Below are 20,222 nucleotides of genomic sequence, written 5' to 3'. Positions count from 1 at the left end.
CCCAGTTAGCCATTGCCTACACTGTAAGTGCTGTTGCAACATTTACAAGTTAGCAGTTCCCAGAGACATGTTCCCTACCTGGAACTAGCTGCTTTCCCCAGGGTTTCATACAGAGACAACCTCTGTCTTAAATAATAAAAAGAAAATCCAGGAAATTGGGCAACCTGGTCTAGTGGGAGGTGTCCCTGCCCATGGCAGGGGGGTTGGAGCTAGATGATCTTTAAGGTCCCTTCCAACCCGAACCATTCTATGATTCTGTGAAAATAGTAAGGAATGGTCATGCTCATTGGAGAGATGCTCTCCATTTCCAAAGGTGACCTTTCTGTGGTGAAGGGGAGCAATAGATTACCATGTATTGTTTCACTTCTTACAGAGAAAGCCTAAAAAGGTTGTTTTCATTGTTGTTTCTTCTCCTGGCTACTGAAAGACAAACAGCAGCGCTTCATGACTTAACACTGGTCTCAGCTCCTTCCTGAAACCTGATCCTCTCCAGCAGCACCCACCACACCGCAGCAGCTACCACTTGCCAAAGCCTTGGCCAGTGCCTGAGGGACTGCCAGCCACTGGGGGCTCTTCTTTGGTGGGATTAAGGATCGGAAAAGTTCAGGGCCCAAAAGCAGCAAATGTCTAACACTGGCTTTGTTCTCTAAAGAGCTATTTATGTGTAAGAAAATACCCAGTGAAATTTTGGTACACTAGAGGTGCTTGTTAGAAGGAAGTTATTAAACACCAGAGTGTCTGCAGGAAAAAAGTTGAAGTTTCCTTGTTTCTCCTATTCTCTCAACAGCTTCCTGACTCAGAAAAAAAAAAAAAAAAGAACAAAAGAAGTTCAAGTGCAGACTTACTTTCTTTGAGACTCACCCACCTAGCTCTCTGTGGAGCTTCTCAGTGGTTTCCAGTAGCGACACAAGGGAACCTTCACACATAAAAGTCGGAAGGATGTGAATAAAATCCTTGTTGGTTTTCTAATGTAACAGCAGTGGTCATGCCTAAGTACTTGTCAGTTACCTTAACATCTAAATTATTTTTATTGCTCAGTGTTTTACACAGGGCATGTTTAGGGAATAATGCAAATACTAGGGGAACATTTTAAAGCCCGCTAACTGTAGTTTTTCAAGAGCAATTCAACACAATTTTTTTCTGTATTTCCTGCTTACTGAAGCCCTTGAGATGATTTGTTCTGAAAAACAGATGAGAAAAGGGGTTTCCACTCCCAAGTCAAACAATGATGTGTGAAAAAAATGTAACAAAATAAAGTATTTCATTTTTAGTACTTCCTAAAAAAGTATTACATATAAACCACCTGGGAAGTCAGACCACCAACCTCCTCCCACCTTCCAAAGGAGGGGAAAGAACAAGCCCAAGGGCAAACAGTCTCCTTGGGTGGCTTTGCAACAAATCACATTTTGCAAAATCTTTGCAGCAAATCACATCTCTCCAGTGTTGTGTTATGCATTGTGTATCTTCGGGGGCTCAGATCAAACTGAATTGCCAACCTACCATTTTGGTTAGGAGCATCAAGAAAATAAACACGAATCTCTTTGAAGGACATAATGACAACTGTTTACCCATTGGTGCTCGTTTTAATGTGACTTTTAAGAGAATGAAATCAGAAATCAACAGACCAATTTTCTATTCAGTAAAGCCTTATTCCATGGAAAGTCTGTGGGCAAAACTTCCTAGCCCTTTTTTAGTTTATTATAAGGCTGGGGTGCTGTTCAAATGCCTAAGAGGTCAGGAAGCATCCACTGAAAAAAAACGCTTGCATAGACATTTTAGAAGTTCATTACCAATTCTCATCTATACTGGCTGCACTTACCCCCCCTTTATCAGTGTAAAAGAGATTTATATTGGGAATAATTTACACTGCTAGAGAAGTATGAGACACAGTTAAAAGTCAGGGACTACACCAGTGGTTTACGACTATCCCTGCTTTTTTCTATTTGTTTGGCATAGATCATGAAGTGACTGAGTTTCTGTGGTTAATTAATGTTTTGTGTAAACTGTATATGCTTTTATCAATATATTTCTTCTAATTTGTACCAAACAATAGGAAGACAAAACAGGCATTTCTAGTTGTTTAATAGAATAGGAAGATGGAAGAAAATTCATATTGTTACATATTGGAAGAGAGATTGCTGCCTAGAACATCACAAACTCTACCATTGATATGGTCAAGGGGGAGCAAGGGAGCGTTGATATGGTCCACGGGGGAACAAAAGAGACTTCAGGGCTTTTGGACAGTTGGGAAGGGAATCTGGACCACAGGTTATTTTCCCCTCTCTCCCAGTTGCAGGCAGTGATGTTGGAAGACATAGACGAGCCCAGTCTATTAATACGTGGCTCTGTAGCTGGTTGTCATTGCCACAGTTTTGCATTTTTCAGTAACGGGATGGCCTACACGGCAGATTCATCTTTCTGAAAGGGGCAAGAGGGTCTTTGCTCACAAGCTAGTGGGGCTCATTGACAGAGCTTTAAACTAGGCTGGAGGGGTGGGGGCGGCAACATCAGGCTTGCCTGTGACAAGCTGTGGGACGACAGGCAACTATTAGAGCGATGGGGTACTAGCGAGATCCCACAGCTCTGAGACGTGCTGGCTACACTGCAGCACACCTGAAGTCTTACAGAGATGAGACAGGGGCTCCTGGGGTAAAAGGAGCCAAGAGGAAAACATCAGTGAAATACCTAAGGGATGTTCCTCTAAGAAGGTGACAGAGCCAACAGCCCAGCTGAAGTGCCTCTGCACCAATGCCCACAGCACGGGCAACAAACAGGAGGAGCTGGAAGTCACCATGCTACTAGAAAGCTACAGTCTAGTTGCCATTACTGAACCTGATGGGTTCAGTAACCTAGTGGGACGAATCCCATGAGTACAGTGCAGCTATCAATGGCTACAGATGATTCAGAAGAGACAGGCGATGAAGGAGGGCAAAAGCGTTGGCCTCTACATCAAGAAATGGATAGAGCATGAAGTCTCTGAAGAATAGCCATGAGCAGGTTGAAAGCTTATGGGTCAGAATAAGAGACCGAGGTAACAAAGGGAGCCTTGTGGTTGGTGTCTACTACAGACCTCCTGACAGGAGGCATCATACCTGCAGGCTCTCATGCTGCTGGGGGACTTCAACCACCCCGCCATCTGCTGGAAATGTAGCATGGCAAGCTGTAGGCAATCCTGGAGTGCATTGAAGATAACTTCTTAAGACAGGTAATAGCCCCACCAGAGGAGAGGCGATACTGGACCTGATGTTCACCAACACAAGTGAGCTAGCTAATTGGTGACGTCAAGACTGGAGGCAGCCCAGGCTGCAGTGGTCATGCATTGGTGGAGTTCGCAGTCCTGAGGGATATGGGTCAGGCAAAGAGTAAAATCAGGACCCTGAATTTTAGGAAAGCAAAATTCCAGCTCTGCAAGGAGTCAGTCAGTAGGACCCCCTGGGAAACCGCCCTCAGGGGCAAGGGAGCAGAACAGAGCTGACAGAGCTTTAAGGACACTTTCCTTAGAACTCGAGACCTCTCGATTCCCAGGTGTAAGAAATCAGGAAAGGAAGGCAAGAGACTGGCATGGCTGAATTAAGACCTGCTGGTCAAACTAAAGGGCAAGAAGGAAATGCACAGGCAGTGGAAGCAGAAACAGGTGTCCTGGAAGAGTATAGGGATGCTGCCTGGTTATGCAGGGATGGGGTCAGGAAGGCCAAGGTGCAGCTGGAGCTGAACTTGGCAAGGGATGCAAAGAATAAGAAGGGCTTCTACAGGTATGTCAGCCAGAAAAGGAAGGTCAAAGAAAGCGTATCCCCCTTGAGAAGCAAATCTGGCAAACTGGTAACAACAGACAAAGACAATGCTGAGGTACTCAGCAACTTTTTGCCTCAGTCTTCACTAGCAACCTCTATCCCTACACTTTTCAAGTGGATGGACTGCAAGGCAGGGACTGGCAGATAAAAGTCCCTCCCACTGTAAGAGAAGATCAGGTTCGTGACCAGCTGAGGAACATAAAGGTAAAGAAATCTATGGAACCTGATGAGGTGCATCCCAGATTCCTGAGGGAACTGGCTGATGTAGTTGCCAAGCCACTCTCCATGATACCTGAAAAGTCATGGCAGTGAGGTGAAGTCCCCAGTGACTGGAAAAAGGGAAACATTGCACTCATTTTTAAAAAGGGTAGAAAGGAGGACCCTGGGAACAATTGACCTGTCAGCCGCACCTCTGTGCCTGGGAAGATCATGGAACAGATCCTCCTTGAAGCTATGCTAAGGTGCATGAAGGACAGGGAGGTGATTTGAGACAGCCAGCATGGCTTCACCAAGGGCAAGTCCTGCCTGACCAACATAGTGGCCTTCTATGATGGAGTGACTACACCAGTGGACAAGGGAATACCTACAGATGTCATCTATCTGTACTTCTGTAATACCTTTGACATGGGCCCCCACAACATTCTTCTCTCTAATTTGGAGAGGTATGGATTTGATGGGTGGACTGTTTGGTGGATGAGGAATTGGTTGGATGGTTGCATCCAACGGCTCAATGTCCAAATGGAGATCAGTGACAAGTGGTGTCCCTCAGGGGTTCATATTGTGACCAGTACTGTTCAATATCTTCATCAATGACATATATGGTGGGATCGAGTGCACCCTCAGCAAGTTTGCAGACGACACCAAGCTGAGAGGTGCAGTTGACACACTTGAGGGATAGGATGCCATCCAGAGGGACCTGGACAGGCTCAAGAAGTGGGCCTGTGTGAACCTCATGAGGTTCAACAAGGCCAAATGCAGGGTCCTGCACCTGGGTCGGGGCAACCCCTGGTATCAGTACAGGCTAGCGGATGAAGGGATTGAGAATGGTCCTGCTGAGAAGGACTTGAGGGTATTGGTGGATGAAAAGCTGGACATGAGCCGACACTGTGTTCTTGCAGCACAGAAGGCCAGCTGTATCCTGGGCTACATGAAAAGAAGCGTGGCCAGCAGGTCGAGGGAGGTAATTCTGCCCCTCTACTCTGCTCTGGTGAGACCCCACCTGGAGTACTGTGTCCAGCTCTGGAGCCTTCAGCGCAGGAAAGACATGGACCTGTTGGAGCGAGTCCAGTGGAGGGCCAGAAAAATGATGAGGGGGCTGGAGCACCTCTCTTATGAAGACAGGCTGAGAGAGTTGGGCTTGTTCAGCCTGGAAAAGAGAAGGCTGCAGAGAGACCTTATTGCGGCCTTACAGTACTTAAAGGGGCCTACAGGAAAGATGGGGACATACTTTTTAGCACAGTGTATTGCAATAGGACATGGCGTAATGCCTTTAAACTAAAAAAGGGAAGTTTTAGACTAGATATGAGGAAGAAATCTTTTACAATGAGAGTGGTGAAACACTGAAACAGGTTGTCCAGAGAAGTGGTATATGTGCCATCCCTGGGAACATTGAAGGTCAGGTTGGACGGGGTTCTGAGCAACCTGATCTAGTTGAAGATGTCCCTGCTTATTGCAGGGGAGGTTGGACTAGTTGACCTTTAAGGGTCCCATCCAAACCAATCAATTCTTTGATTGTATGATTCTATGATATTTTATATCATGTAGCTTTAATAGCTCCATTCAGGTCTGAGTCTAAATAGGCTAGAGTGATTTCATATTTTTTATATTATGCTTTTATGTTTTTAAAAACATACGAAAGAGAAAGCCAGGCATGCTTTCTTACCTGTTGTTTCTCTGTACTGGTACAGTCAAAAGGAAAGCTGATCAGTCTTCTTCTGTAGATCATCAATAGTGCTGACCTGGGATCTTATCCCAAGAAAAGATGTGTAGGCATTTGCTGCAGTCACCTACTCACCTCGTTATTTGATGAGACTACAAAATACATTTGTTTCCATAACACACTCAACTATGCCAAAATCTATTTTAGATTCTGCCCTCATCTGTGGTGATGTGGCTGGTGATGGATGGGAACATGAGCAAGCAGTGGTGCAATTGCCTCCTGAACTCTGTTGTTGGAGGGGAGTCTTCCCCGATTTTCAGGGATTTCCCACTTCCTGTGATTTCCTTCATTGACCCTTTTCAAATTCATTTGGTGTGATGCTGTGCTAGCACTAGATCCCACCTAAAGCCGGTACCATGCCAATTTGTGCCTTCTGTGGTCTGCCTTTAATAACACTTTGCTTCTATATGTAATGCCCTTAACTCTCAAAGAGGCTCACAAACAATATATTTATACTTGCAGTTAACCGCAAATGTCTTGGGAGATAGCCAGAAAGCTTACCTTTAACTGTAATCAGAAGAAATTTTTTCAAGGTCAAAGGGTCGGGTTTTTTTTCTCTGTCATGAGGCCATCCAGGAAATGCACGAACTGAACTGTGCAGCCCAGCCAAAAACAAAAACACATAGTGCAGGAAAATAAAGTTCCACTGAGTTCATTCTTCGTTTGCATAACATTTCTTGGTTGGGCTCATGTAAAACAGCAAATTATGCAATTCTTTTCACTGGTTTCCTCTCTTAGTTTCTCTTTGCTTCCATTTGTGGTGTTTTGATAAAGCCACTTGTTTTCCCTTTTGAATCGCCAACCGTTTCCCAATTTGTCCTTTCAAATTTTTCCCTTGGCAGTACCACATGCTCTTCTCATGGTCTCTGAAGCTTCAGAGACAGAGGACAAAAAGTCAAGGAATATCTCTTTAGGTGGGAAAACAAAGTTTAGTTTTCAGGCTTATTTTTTTCCTGCTGCTGTGTATTTGTTTAGCAATACTTCAGATGCCTGCAACAAGTGAGGTACTCCATGTTTTCAAACAATTTCTGAGGTCTTCTTCCAAACTTGAGGTTCCCTTTGATCTGTAATGACCCTAGATAGGATAAGTAGTAAATGAGGGACTCTTCTGTTCTTTTATATGTCACTTAACCTTACGTTTAACCAAGTAAATGCTGTCTTTGGAAAGCTGGCAATCCTAGGAGGCTCCTTTGTAAAGAAGTGTAAAAGCAATTGTCGGTGTCTGTTTTCTTCCTTGGATTCCAGGCCTCAAGAGGAAGTGGAAGGGTGACATTTGTGCCATTTTGCCTTGGGAGCAAAAGAAAACAAAAGTATTGGGCTCCTGAAAGATGTCTGCTGCATATGAGCAACCTGTTCAGCCTGGCACGCGAGGGTAGTACTGTGACTGTCTCCACAGTAGTGATGAATTGTGCCACAAGGAAGGCAGCGTGAGCATAAGAGCAGCAATTCTGATCAAGCCTTACATAGGCAGTGTAAAGAAGCAGCTCGGTTTTATCATAGTCTGGCACTGCATGACCACGTGTTATCTGGACAAAGCCCAGCCCAAATAAAAGTACCAAATTGTAAGCATAGCAGAGGTGATTTAATAGTACCAGACCAACACTTGCTCATTAATCAAAGTAAACAAATTCAAAAGCAGCCAAGGTAGCTGAGTAGTCCTCATTATAGTTCTTTTTATCCAGATAGTTCGTTTTTATAGTTCATTTTTATAGTTAATTTTAGTTCGTAGTGCAATAATTCATTTTCATAGTTCATTTTATGCAAGTGAACAAATTGTAAGGAAAGGTAAGGTGAACCGTTCAGATACTGAAAGGGATCTTCCCCAGGGTGTTGGGTTAGTCTCATGTCGTGTCCTCCTCCGGGATAGGTTAGTTCTGTAGCACCTTGGGTTTTGCGCACTTCCTTTACCTTATGGCTGCCTTGTGATAGTGCTTTGCTAAGCAGCATTTGCCGTCTGTAGCTCCAGATGGTCGCAACCAGCTAGGCTGATCCCGTTCCATCCATTGGCTGACTTTGCTTAAGGGACAGATGGCACATCCCCTCTTTTCTTATCTTTACCTCCTTGGCAAAGTCTATTGTTTTATTCTGCTCCACACAAAAATCACCGGTCAAAACACGCCAGCTTTGTTGTATTCAGTGTAATAAGGTTCAACCTAATCCTGGGTGATTTCTCTTGCTGTAAGACTTCCTTGGAAAAAAGCATTATCAGTCTTGGTCTTCATGCGCCTGAGAATATGTTTTTATGTCCCAGTTGGTCCTAGCAGGTTCTCGGAGGCCCACTGTGATAATACATGACTTCTAGGAAGCCTATAGAGAAGAGGATACTTTGCTTCCATTTTCCCTGCTGTTCAGCTATTCATATCTTGGCACTTATGTGTCAGCAGGTGCGTAAAGAGCTAGGCTGTGCCAATGCCAAGACTGGCCCAGAAAAGAGACTTCTTGTGGGGTACTTTACACTTGCAATATTTTTCGGGCTGTCCATCATAACCTATTTTTTTTTCCTGGCCTCTGTGCACTAGTCAAATAGTCCAAGCTTATTCTGAGCGGGCACCGATAGCTATCATAACAGATGGACAAGTGTGTTGGAAACCAAGAAACTATGTACTGTATGCACACTGAGGGAACAGTGTACTGGTTCAGGTCATTCACATAACTGGCTGGCCGAAGTCTGCGTGTCTGTGGTTAGAACAAGGTGCCATTGATAAACTGCAACCTCAATTTTAACTTTCCACAGTCAGAAGCATATGAAACAACTTAACGCCTATGCTATCACACACACTAGTAATTTGCTGACCTTGCTCTGCTCACCCCATATTTCTTGCACTTTCTTTTACTGACCCCCCAAATTAGCCGTAAGACCATGGGCCACATCAGTTTGGATGTAACTGAATACTTCCCTGCTGATCTCAGTGGAAGTACTATCTGTTGCCTCTCAAACTTTGAACTTGGACTTGCTGCTACTGTGTAGAGATCCCCTGAAAATGGTCATTGAAAAGCTCTTGGCCCCGGTATTGGGTTTTACTGCTGTAAACAATAAGCCTTTTGTTACTAGAAAGCTATGACTCAAATTCAAGGTAAGAAAGCAGTTGTGTTTTAATAGGAGATTACTTACTTTATTCTTTCCCCACATAAGGTAAGCTAAAACTATTATTTCTGTAAATTTTTGCAGGTTTATGTTGTCTTTGCTTTTCAGACATCGGGGTATCTTTAAAGAATTTGTGAACACTTTGGCAAAAAATTAGCTTAGTGCAAACTTTATCTGAGCCATCTGTCCTGTCCTCAGTCTAGCGGGAGTAATGGTCTTTCTCTGGGCTCCTGGTTCTCTGACAAGAACCAAGCCAAATTTCCTATTGACAAATGAGCAGGATACTAGACCTCTTTTCCGTGGATCCCAGTCCATTAATTGTGTGCAGAGTAGCTAAAGGGTTAAATATTTTTTTTAAACAATGCTGTTTTGATGGCTGACATGAAAAAGTGCAAGGATGAGTTTATAGGCTCCTGTTCAAGGATGAATGTTTCGTATTTATATGTTCTATGAATTCCAAGTGATATTTTACCTGATTTTCCATTTGTTTTCTATCCTGTTAGTGGTAAAACATTATTTATGTGCCACATCTGCTACTAAAGTATAGTACTCGGTTGTAATTTGGCCACAGGCATGTAAGTCAAAAAATGAGATTTTTCCAGGCTGAAAGTCAAAAAAAAAAAAGAGGAAAAGTTAAACTCCTGTGAATGCAAAGAATAATCCAGATTCATACTGTTGATTACAACAGGATTTGCTCGAAGAACAATAATGTCTGTGTCTGCCCATAGATTATTTGCTAAATGCTAAATGCATTTTGCTATCTAAATTGTGTAGCTAATTGTTCAGAAGTATGTATTTTAAAATGTCTTCTCTTTTTTTTCTTCTTAGTTTGTTGTGACGATGTTTTGGAGCATCTATATCTATGACAGGGAACTGGTTTACCCAAAGCTGCTTGATAACTTTATACCAGCGTGGCTAAATCATGGAATGGTGAGTAAAGTAGTGCAAACACTTCCTTGCATAAACGAAAGTGTAAGACGCTGATTTCCCTGTGCGTGAGTGCATACACTTAGAGCTAATCCACTCAGAAGTGATTAAGGAACATTGTTTGCAAGCAAGAATAACATCTTTCCTTGAGTCATATTTGAATCCCTATAGGTTGAAAGAGTGGAGACTTGAACTTGTGCATACTACATCCCAGGCTAGTTGTGGGGATCGGCTGTTTTCTGTGATAAGGTGCCTTTCCCAGAGCAATGTTATCCTGGTGATGAGGAAACTTAATCAAAAGAGACTCTTCCACAAAAGAGAAGTTCTGATTTTGACAAATCTTGCTCTAAAATGACAGAAACACTTACTTGAATGATTCTTTACCATTCTACCAAAGTATAATTTGTGATGAAAACGTTTTGGTTAAAATGCTCGTTCAAAAAATCTCACTATGCTTTTTGGACTTGTATATTTTTAGAAAAAAAATTAAGTAATTACTCATTTCTCAAGTATACCAAACTTGTGTAGCTGAACCTGCATCTGAGTATTTTTAATAACGTGTGAATTTTATGCGTGAACGCAAAGTTTCAAAATTGCTGCATCAGTAATCATAAAAGTAGTTTCTTGAGAAGAAATCTGACCTTTTCATCTCTCTCTGGTATGTCAAGTTGGACGTTTTTTCTCTCAACTATATGTTTAAATGCTAAGGGAAAGATAAGGCCACACTTTGCCAACAGGTACTTACTACTGTTTATGCAGCATTTGGAGCTGAAAAGTGTCGTCATGTTTGCTTCTCTAGTTGGCATCTGTGCGAAGTATTTCATTATTACTTTGTTTTCCATATCAAGGCATGGCAAACCATTTGGCAGTGCTGTTCATCAGTAGATGACAGCAGAGCTTATCCTTCAGGGTGTGAGTACTGTATTGCCACAGTAGATCAAGATTTGTCCACTACTGCTGGGCTTGATAGATTGGTCCTTTGTGGGGTGGGGCAGATGGCACTGCTATTTATTTATTCCCTAAATTGTGTGTTGCAGGAGCAGTATGAGAGTTACTACTGACAAGAGGAGCATTAGCTTCCGCTAGATACTGTACTGTTTTATGATATTTTGAAAGGAACAGCTGTGTGTAGACATGAGGAAAGAATCTGATGATTCCTGCTGTGTTTGTTCAGACTGTCTTCCCTTGAGTTTTGAGGTTACGAACTGAACGCTTGCAAATGCTGCCAAGCCATACATACATTGATTTTTTTTCCCCACACCACATCAGTGCCAACTCTGATGACATTTCTTCCAGGTGACATTCCACATACTGAAAGTGACTAACCTATAACATTTTTCATGAATGTACGTTGTGAAGCAGTTGACAACAAGCGTCCCTGTGTATTCAAGAAGTGCCCTCTTGTGCCATGACTAAAAGGCAGTTCAAACTCATGTTGCTCTGTAGAAATGTATACTTACTGAAGTATTTGAAAAGGGCTTTTGTTTGAGATTTTTGGACATAATAGAGTTTGCTGAAATGAATTGCGTGCAAGCATCTTAGACTTTTTATTTTCAACTTGAAATATTGTAGAAGGCATTTTTGAAAGTCTTTTGTAAAGGAATTGTTTGCTGTGTCAGTCTCCATTTATCCAAGTGTTCCTTTAGCTCAGTCACAGAGAAAGCTTATGGCTGTTGGGCTTTTCACCCCCTTGCAGTCTAATTCTTTCTGATGTTGTAACCATCATTTTGTCTTCACCAGTTTTCATACTAATTAATTCTGATGCATTGCCCATCATAATACGAACAGGCTCTTAAACTACCTTGAGAATGCTAGCACCTCGCTTACTAGTAGTTACAATTTTGACATGGCAGATTTTAGAGAATATTATAGAGGTCCCCTTGGTGAAAGGGTAGGACCTCTGGGAACACAGTTTTAGAAAAACCAGGATCCCTAGCTGTTGTTTTTTACGGAAATAAACAATTATTCCCCTCTTTTCCTGCATGTTTTGACAGCAGCTGTGCACATTCAGTGATCATTTTTCCGAACGCAAGGGTGGCTGTGCTGGAGCCTAACCTTGTATAACAAAATTCACACAAGAGATTCATCACTCCTGGCAGAGTGAAATCTGTCAGGTGGGTCCTTTTTCTACTGCAGCATTGCTTACGAACCTCTCTTCTCTGTCAGCTTCCCTCGCAGTGCCTGGTGCAGCTCCTAAGGAGCTCAAATTGTACTTCACCTGTGAATACTCTGTCCGGGTTTTTTCACAGCAGTTTCCCTGAACATGTATTTATCACAAGAAAAGCCACGACAACTGGAAAATGTAAAACTGTACATTTTCCTCAGTAAAGATTCCCTACTTTAACTGAAAAGTCATATTTTCAAAAGTTTCTGACAGATGTATTATGACCAGCTGTAACAACTTGCTCAACTGTGAACATCAGCCTGCAAAATCCACACATAGAAAAGGAATGAAAAGTCATGAAATTTGGCTGTAATAATAGCAATCATATTTCCATTAGTAATATGGGCATGTATCAAAATATTTTGAGAGTACGTATACTTTAGGTGACGATCTTGAAGGCTGTATGAAGAAATTGTTTGAAGGGCTGGTCGAACTCAGTGCAGTAGCCCAAGCAGAAGTGGTTTGGGCAGCAGTGTCTGCTGCTTTGTTAGGTTATAATAATTACTTCTCATTCCCCTTTTTCTCCTTCCTCTTTCCAATCCCTTCTCTGCAGTTACAATGTTGTCTATAGTTAAAAAAAAGTCCTGTTTTCTTCAATACATAGTAATCTCTTACTAATACTCAGAGATATCACTCTTTCGTAGCAACACTTTTTCAACATCTAAAAAATTCCTAATGATGAAAAAAATTCCTCTTTAGAAATGGAAAACAAGGCAAATGAACCTCAGAGCTATGCAGATCCATTACCAATTCAGTCTTAATATTGTTTATAAATTTTCATAGAAACAGAGAGAGACTCATCATTTTGCACAAAGATAAAAGCCACAAACTATTTACTGTGAAATTGCAGATAGTGTCAAGAACTGTATTTCTATTATATATAGATACATACCGGAATAGTTAAAAATATAATTGCTGTCTGCAGAAAAATGTGAGTCGTACGTGGTGCCTCAGATGGTTCCTCATACATTCAGATTCACACACCTGTGAAAGGCATCACTAACGGAGTTGTGCTGTGCCATAAACCTGATACATTTCGTCATCTCAGTCAGTCGATTCATCCATAACCAATGGTATCACTATGACTTGAGAAGTGACGTGGGGAAATCAATGTCAGGGTTGCTGTGGATTTCAGCAGGACAAGGTTTTCATCTCTGTTTGTTATGTGAGGGAGTGCACCTGAGTAGCCGAGGTTAAGCTCCTGTCAGTAGAAATAACTACCTGTGTAAAGAGAGCTGTTGGAGAATAGGGCTACGTCTCAGCCTTGCTCTATTTCTGAAGTGTCAAGTTCACTTCCTGTATTTATTAGTTATGCAGATGAATTCATCTTTGCTGGCTACAATTTTGGTTGCCAAATTACTGAACTCTTCCATCAAAGACGTTGTTTGTGTTCTTGAGGCTGTCCTGCACTTTGGATCCATATCAACCCTTAATTCCACAGGCATATTTTCCATGGGAAATATTCTTTCCCGTTTTCTGATGGCTGTCTCTCTGATCTCTATCAGTACTAGGAATTTTTAATTAAAGGCTAACCTTTAGTGTTTAAAACTAGTCTGTCATAGTAATAGGATTTTTATCAGCTCATTCGTTGTACCTTTTTGTGTTGGGACTGGACAGGACGATGGACGGATAACATTTGTTTCCAGAAGTTATAATCTCTTCAATATTAGCACAGACTATAAAACCAGAGGTTGCCCCTATTCTAACTAATGCCCATATAAACAGATCTGTAGACTGAATTAATTTAAGCTTCAGCATTGCTGATTTTAAGCCAGTTTACATGGCAGGACTGCGTGCAGTATCTGTCCAAGTTAGCATACCATTTCAGAGAGAGTCCTTCTTTGTTTTTCACAGACACTTCCCTAATTCTTTTTAAAAATATGAATCATCTTTTGTTTGTGGCAAGGAAAGTAAAATACAGAGATAGAAATTACTTGCTGAGGAGTTTAATGGCTTTGGAGGTCAGAAACAAAGAATTGTCTTCATATGAAAACTCCAGAGGAGAGGTCAGGGAAGGAGGAAGGGGAATATGCTCTGCATCTGTGGAGTTGAAAAATTGATCATTGTATGGGTTCTGTGCCACTACAATCTATATGAGCTCTTCCAGTTTTGTACTCTATTCTTTTTATGCTGCTTTTGGGAAACAAAGGTGTTCCTAGAAAGACATACCCTCTCTCCTTGCCTTCAAGAGAACGCACAAAAACTGTGACAAATAGCAGATGAAGATAAGTTATGGAGAGGAAGAAGCCTGTCCAAGTGATAGATCTCTACTTATTTCACAAGTTGGTTCTCTATTCTTATTGCTGGCCGCTCAGCTGAAAAGTTCAGCCCACCAGAGAGTGGTATGGAGTCCCTCCGGCCATCTCTCCTGTTGCTGTTTTTCCTGGCAGCCTTGCCTTAGGTCCAGTGGCTTTGCTTGTTTGTTCCTTTGTTTTTCTGGTGGAAGGCTTTTTTCCTTGATGATTCAACAAGTAGAAAAATACAAAAGCCATGCAAAGATCAAAATTCGTAGTAACCTGACATATAAAGACGGGAAGGTCCAAAGCTGGTGAGTTTTTTGACAAACCCATCTCTCCATCATTAATTGGGTCAGTTGCTGCACAGTGCTCGCTCTGATGTACAAACAAGGAAATGTCCGTCCTTTCAGCAAAGTGTTTCCATCCAGCGTGTTGCCCTAAAAATCCTTTTCAGAAATGACTCATTTGAAACAGTGCATTATACTTCTTGAGGATGCTTTCCTAATACAGCAACATCCCGTGTATGGGCTATTTTTGTACAATATACTGCACCTTAGTAGTGCCACGTGCTTATGTCTAGAAGATACCTACCCTTTTCTGCGATTTGTTTCTAAATCAAATTTAAGGCTTTCAAAGATATTCCAACTGAAGTGCTCTTCTCAATTTATCTATAATATTTTCGTATGTTAGGGGGGAATAAAATCTTCAGTGCTCCAGGAAGGAGTTCCACTTGTTACATAACTTGAAAAGTTTTCTGATAAAAATCAGGGAAAATTTGTAATTTAATTTCCAACAGAATAATTACTACTAGGTGGCTATTATTTACACATCTATGTGATGGAAAGAATATCAACTGAAGCTGGTTGCCTGGGGACGCAGAATATTTGCAAAACCCATGAAAATAACGTTATTGGTTTTTGTACACTTCTTGCATGTGCATGCTACAGTTACGTGGCTCCGTCTGGTATCCCTGCTCATTATCTGACAGTTTAACCACTGGAGCGTGAATACAGTAGTATCAATTATTCCCTGCTCTGGGGAGAAAAAGAGCAGCAGCTTAAAAAATTGTTTTGATTTTCTGTTACTTATGTGAAGGGCTTGGAAATTGGTAGCGTGTCAAAACTTGTGATAGCATAGCACCTGAAAACTGAGAGGGGCTGCTAGGTAAAGAAGTCCAAATTACCTGAGTGTCTTCCTCTGGGAGCATTAGGAAAACCCCTTTACCTAATACAGTAACAGCACAGCAGTTTTTGTGAAGTAGGAAGCTGGGCTTAGCGACATTACATATCTGCCGGAGGATACTCATCAGGGTAAGGTGAAGACAGCTTTCTAACGGAACACAGGTGCCGAGTGTTTCTGATTATTTGCTATTTCCAGTAATCCAGAGAAAACACACACGCAGGCTCCTCCTGTACACACGAGCCCAACATGTAGTAATGAGGGACCTTCTCTAAAATGTCTTTGAGTACTTAGTAACAGCTAAACACACGAGCCCTATTCCAGATGTGAGCATTGCAAATGAAAAGCCTGAGAGCTGAAATCCCCAGATGAGATCTTTTTCTGAAGTTTTGCCCTTCTTCTGTTGACAAGGTCACGTAACTCGGTCTGTTAGCACAGAGGATGAGAGCATGTAGTGTCAACACCAAGTCACGGGAGTGACTACCAAAGGAGGAGAGAAGGGGAAAGAGTCAGGGAGAGCACCAAAAAAAGAGGTTAGGGGAGGATAGTTGGATGAGAGAAAAAGACAGGCTGGAGGAAAGAGACGAATCAAAAAGTCAGCTGATGCCGTTCCAACTCCTACCTAAAAAAAAGAAAAGAAAAAAACCAAAACAGATGAGGCAAGTGAATAAAAAAGCAGCCACCGAATAATGTAGACACGCTGGAAGAGACTCAAAATGCTAAAGAGGACCTGGGGAAGGAGAAGGATGAGGAGAGGGAAAGCAAGGAAATAAGGAAAAGTAAGAAAGAGGAAATGAAGAGTATGTTTTCTTACCATATCTTTCCATCGCTTCCCTGGGAAATCTTCCTGAGATCTATTAATTAGAAGAGTCAAGAGCAAGGAGAGGGCTTATTGATGCTGCTGTGAGAGGAGGAGAATTGCTTCTGTTGTTGTTGGATGTAGGTTTACAGGATAGATGAAGTAATCTTTGCACAGTGACGTGCCAGAATCTTCAAATCCTTGTAAAATGTTTGGGATTAAAACCACCTGCAACCATGCAACAGTATGAGGCCTGTGTTCATATAAATAGTATCCGTGTGCTATCTGTAGAATGGCATCAGTGTCTTTGCATCTCTGTCTGTATTTTTCTCTGACAACGCCGTACATTATCTTGACTTTCTGACCCTCAAAACTACAGCCCTGCTGTTGAAAACAAGCCACTTCAGAGTGTACCTTATTTTTTCATATCAGCTGTGAAGTTGTGTTGCATGTTAAAACAGATTTGCTGTTTGCTAAGGGTTGCAGGCATGCTGGAAGATCACATTTTTGAAGCACCAGAGGTGAGGAGGTGTACTGTCTGTATTTCAAACTGCCCTGCTTTAACAGACAAAGCTAGGGGTAACCCTGGAAATAATAATTATGATAATAGCAGTAATACTGATAATGAAATCTCAAAGCCAGATTTTCAGCTGAAGTAGCTCATACAAATGTTTGGTAAAGAATTACTATGGGCACAAAACAAACGACCAAAGGAAATCCCCCAAAACGACATACAAAGGGAGCCTTAGACTTTCTGCCTTTTCTCTGGGTGTGGAGTACGTACTGAGCTGTGTTTTCCTAGAAGCAGGGTTTGGCCCTGGACTGCTAGGTCTGTTTGTTAAACCAGCAGCGGTGTGGGATGGAAACGCATTTGGTTCATTCCCATAATTCTGACAATATTAGGAATGCCGGTTTTGTTTTAACATTCACTTTGTGTGCAGCTTCTGTTGCTCACCGTAGTCACTGCTGGAGCCACGCACAACTCTTCTGTAGTGCTTGAGCTGGTACATTTCTCTGGTGCTGCTACATGATTGATCAGATAGGTGGTTTGCAGGTTATAAATGTAAATAAATGTTCAACTTTAAAATCAGTGCAAAATGCGTTAATAACTCTAAGGCATTTTATAGGAAAATCTTATGTGCTGTCCTCTCTTCTCTCCCAGTTAAAATCAGACACTTCTTTTATCTTTTGAGGGAACAGATGTCTGTTTTTTCCGTATTTTTTTTTCCAGAGAATATAGGCAGATAGTAAAATCAAACAGTAAGTGATATATTATTATGATTAATGATAAGTATATTCAAAGAGTGTCTTTTATCAAGGAAAGAGAACATTTCACTGGAAAAAATGAATTCATTGGGGGGAGGATTGCTTATGGTGAAGAAGGTTTAATATGTCAGCTGCCAGGTACAGGTTGTGTACTCTAAAGCACCCCATATGCAAGCCATCCTAGAGGCAATCACTACAAAAACCTTTGTCTCTTTAGCAGACCATGCAAATGCAGGGAAGGATGAAAATATCTCTTTGAAGGTATAGTAGATTAATATGCATTTTTTGTCTGTCTTTATGTATTTAAGGGACTATGCTTTGCCTTATGATTACGGTAAAATGCAGTATTAGGTATCCTTGGACACGCAGGTTACCATTCGTTAGCGCTTACTCAGATGCAAATTAGAATGTACGTACAATAAAAGTGGGATTGTAATATATTGTACCCACTTTACTAAACTGTGCTGTTAGCGTTCACACATGTGGCAAATATGACTTAATCAGACCACAAATATTTTGCAGCATTCCATGGTATCTCATTTATTTGTTTAATTTGCCGCTATAGCAACTGGATTCCATCCTTTTAGATTCTTTTTTTCACAGACCTATGATCTACTTGGTTGAAGCTTGGCAGACAGCTTTTCCTTCAATTGAAGGCATATGCACTAACTCCGTGACCAGATTTTTACCTATTTATCATTGTTGGAAAGTGGGTTATTTCACATGGACACAATACCAGAAGAATCAGCAGACCCGGTGAAAGGAGTCTGAGCCCAAAAGCTTACATGCTTTTTCCAGTTCTTGAAGTTGGTGGAATAAAAAATATTACTTCTCCCTGTATCCCGAGATCATTATTGCTACAGGAACACTAATACAAGAAAATATTTTGACATTGGTTTTGTAACAAGTTACCACTTTTTAGAAGTAACTTTTTTCTTCGTTGATTGCTGTCTTTTTACACATCTTTGTATTTGGAAACAGTCGTCATTTCTGCAGAAATCGTTTCATATTCAGATGATTAATATCTTGAAGTAACTGCCACAGCAGTAATGTTTTATACACGCTGATCGGCAGAAATCAAGGATTTGGGGACAACCTTGAGAATTACTTTTGCTCATGGTGGGCTATGAGCTTTGACATAACCTGATGTCTCCCCTGTGGTTCAGTTCAATCCCCATAGTTTTACTTTCCCACATGGATACAAATAAGTAAAAACACTGAACGTTTTCGGTAACTCCTCAAATACAAGCGACTCAAATTCAAGATGCGGCATGAAAGGTGTTTTTGGTAGACGTGTAAGCCATGGCCATTAGTCATGCAGGTCTACAATTTTCCCTTTTTCCTTTACACATTTACCTAAAGCACCGAAGTCCCAGCCTGGTGCCCTACTCAGGAAAAACCATCACCTGTCAGAGGTGTCTGTTTCTCTCAGAGGGACCGCAAGGGTGACCTGACTAAGGTGACTCTTCCTCCCTCTGACACCACAGTTATCTGAGCATGAAAAAGCTCAGACCATGGAGAAATAGCACGGGGCATGGAGGTGTCTTAAAATAGCAAAAGGCAGACCAATGGCCAATATATGCTCTTGCGTCTTCATTGCAGTATTAACTGGCATCCTTTAACTCTTCACAGCTTGCTTTCTCTTCAAAACAAGAAACACGGCATATTTGAAGTGCTGTTTAAACTGTTTTTAAATGTTCCGTTTATTCCTGGTTCTGCCAGTGTTCTACTCAATAATCTGAGAGAAATTATGTCGTGTTTCATCGAAAGCATTTTTTATAAGTCATAATGAGCAAGTGTCTGCATTTTGCAGGGCTTTGCAACGGCAGTTAGAAAAACAGTGCTGGCTGTCACTGGGTTTACAGTACTGTGCCTGGTTCTGGTTGTGCAGTGTCCCAGGCCGGGCAGCTGCTGTGCCAGACCAGGCTGCGTGCCTTCACCAAGCCAGGGGCTTACCGGGTGCTCAGAGGTATTTATTTCCATTTCATGTGTGTGCCGCAGCGTCCCCTTCATTCAGTTGCGATGAAGAGGCAAATTGCTTTTGCAAATTACTTTGAGGATCATGGATGCAAATGCAACTCAGAGTTAGACTTGGTATTGTTGTCCATTCTGCTGCAGAATGCGACCTCCACTTCAATTATGGTTATCTACCACATTTAGTGGTATCTTGTAAAATACTCTAGGCTGACATGGCGCATGCTATAGAAAGTTCAAATATACCTAAAGAGGAAATTCTTCTGTATCAAAAATGGCTGTAATATTCAAATCACATCCTTAAGTTTTGTTTCCGACAGGAAGCAACTTTATTTGCATTGTGGGGTTTTTAGCTTTTTAGTCTGTTACTTTGAGCTTTACCAGCTTTCTATAAACCCCATATACAGAGTTCCAACTTGCTGAGTCATTGCCATGCACATTTTGTGGCTTCTTTTGCAAATACAGTATGTAATGTAGAATTTTTTTATGAACTATTTATGGGAAAGATGAAATATGTATGTTGGTCTACTGAACTTTGTATTTTAAGGCGCTTTTTAAAACCAAGAAATGGGAAATTATATAATTTTCTATAAAGGAAACATCCATTAAGGATTTTTTTTCACTAATGCACAGATTCACTGATGTTTCCATTAACAAACAAAATTGTGTTGGCTGCAAGTTGTTTAAAAATGCATACAGCTGCAGATAATTTTAGAAGGTGAATATATGTGTTCTTAGATCAAAAACTAAGGTGGATGACGTTTTGGTCTTTCCTCCTGAAGCAGAGGAATGAAAGATGAAAAAGAAGAGGGAATTCGAAAGAGAAAGAAATGCATGTGCCAGAAGCCAAGAGAAAAAGTG

At 41.4% G+C, this 20,222-nt stretch overlaps 1 protein-coding gene across 1 annotated transcript in view; it reads left to right on the top strand.

Moving 5' to 3' along the window:
- The window catches only part of AIG1 (androgen induced 1), a 159,470-nt gene that overhangs the window by 72,636 nt on the left and 66,612 nt on the right, over positions 1-20,222 (top strand). Inside the window, exon 5 of the mRNA XM_074580551.1 lies at positions 9,644-9,745. Within this exon, the coding sequence (XP_074436652.1) occupies positions 9,644-9,745 (102 nt within the window). The remainder of the gene's footprint in view (positions 1-9,643; positions 9,746-20,222) is intronic.

The sequence above is a fragment of the Larus michahellis genome, chromosome 3 (assembly GCF_964199755.1).
Source record: "Larus michahellis chromosome 3, bLarMic1.1, whole genome shotgun sequence".
Lineage (NCBI taxonomy): Eukaryota > Metazoa > Chordata > Aves > Charadriiformes > Laridae > Larus > Larus michahellis.
This window is presented reverse-complemented; position numbering and strand designations above follow the sequence as displayed.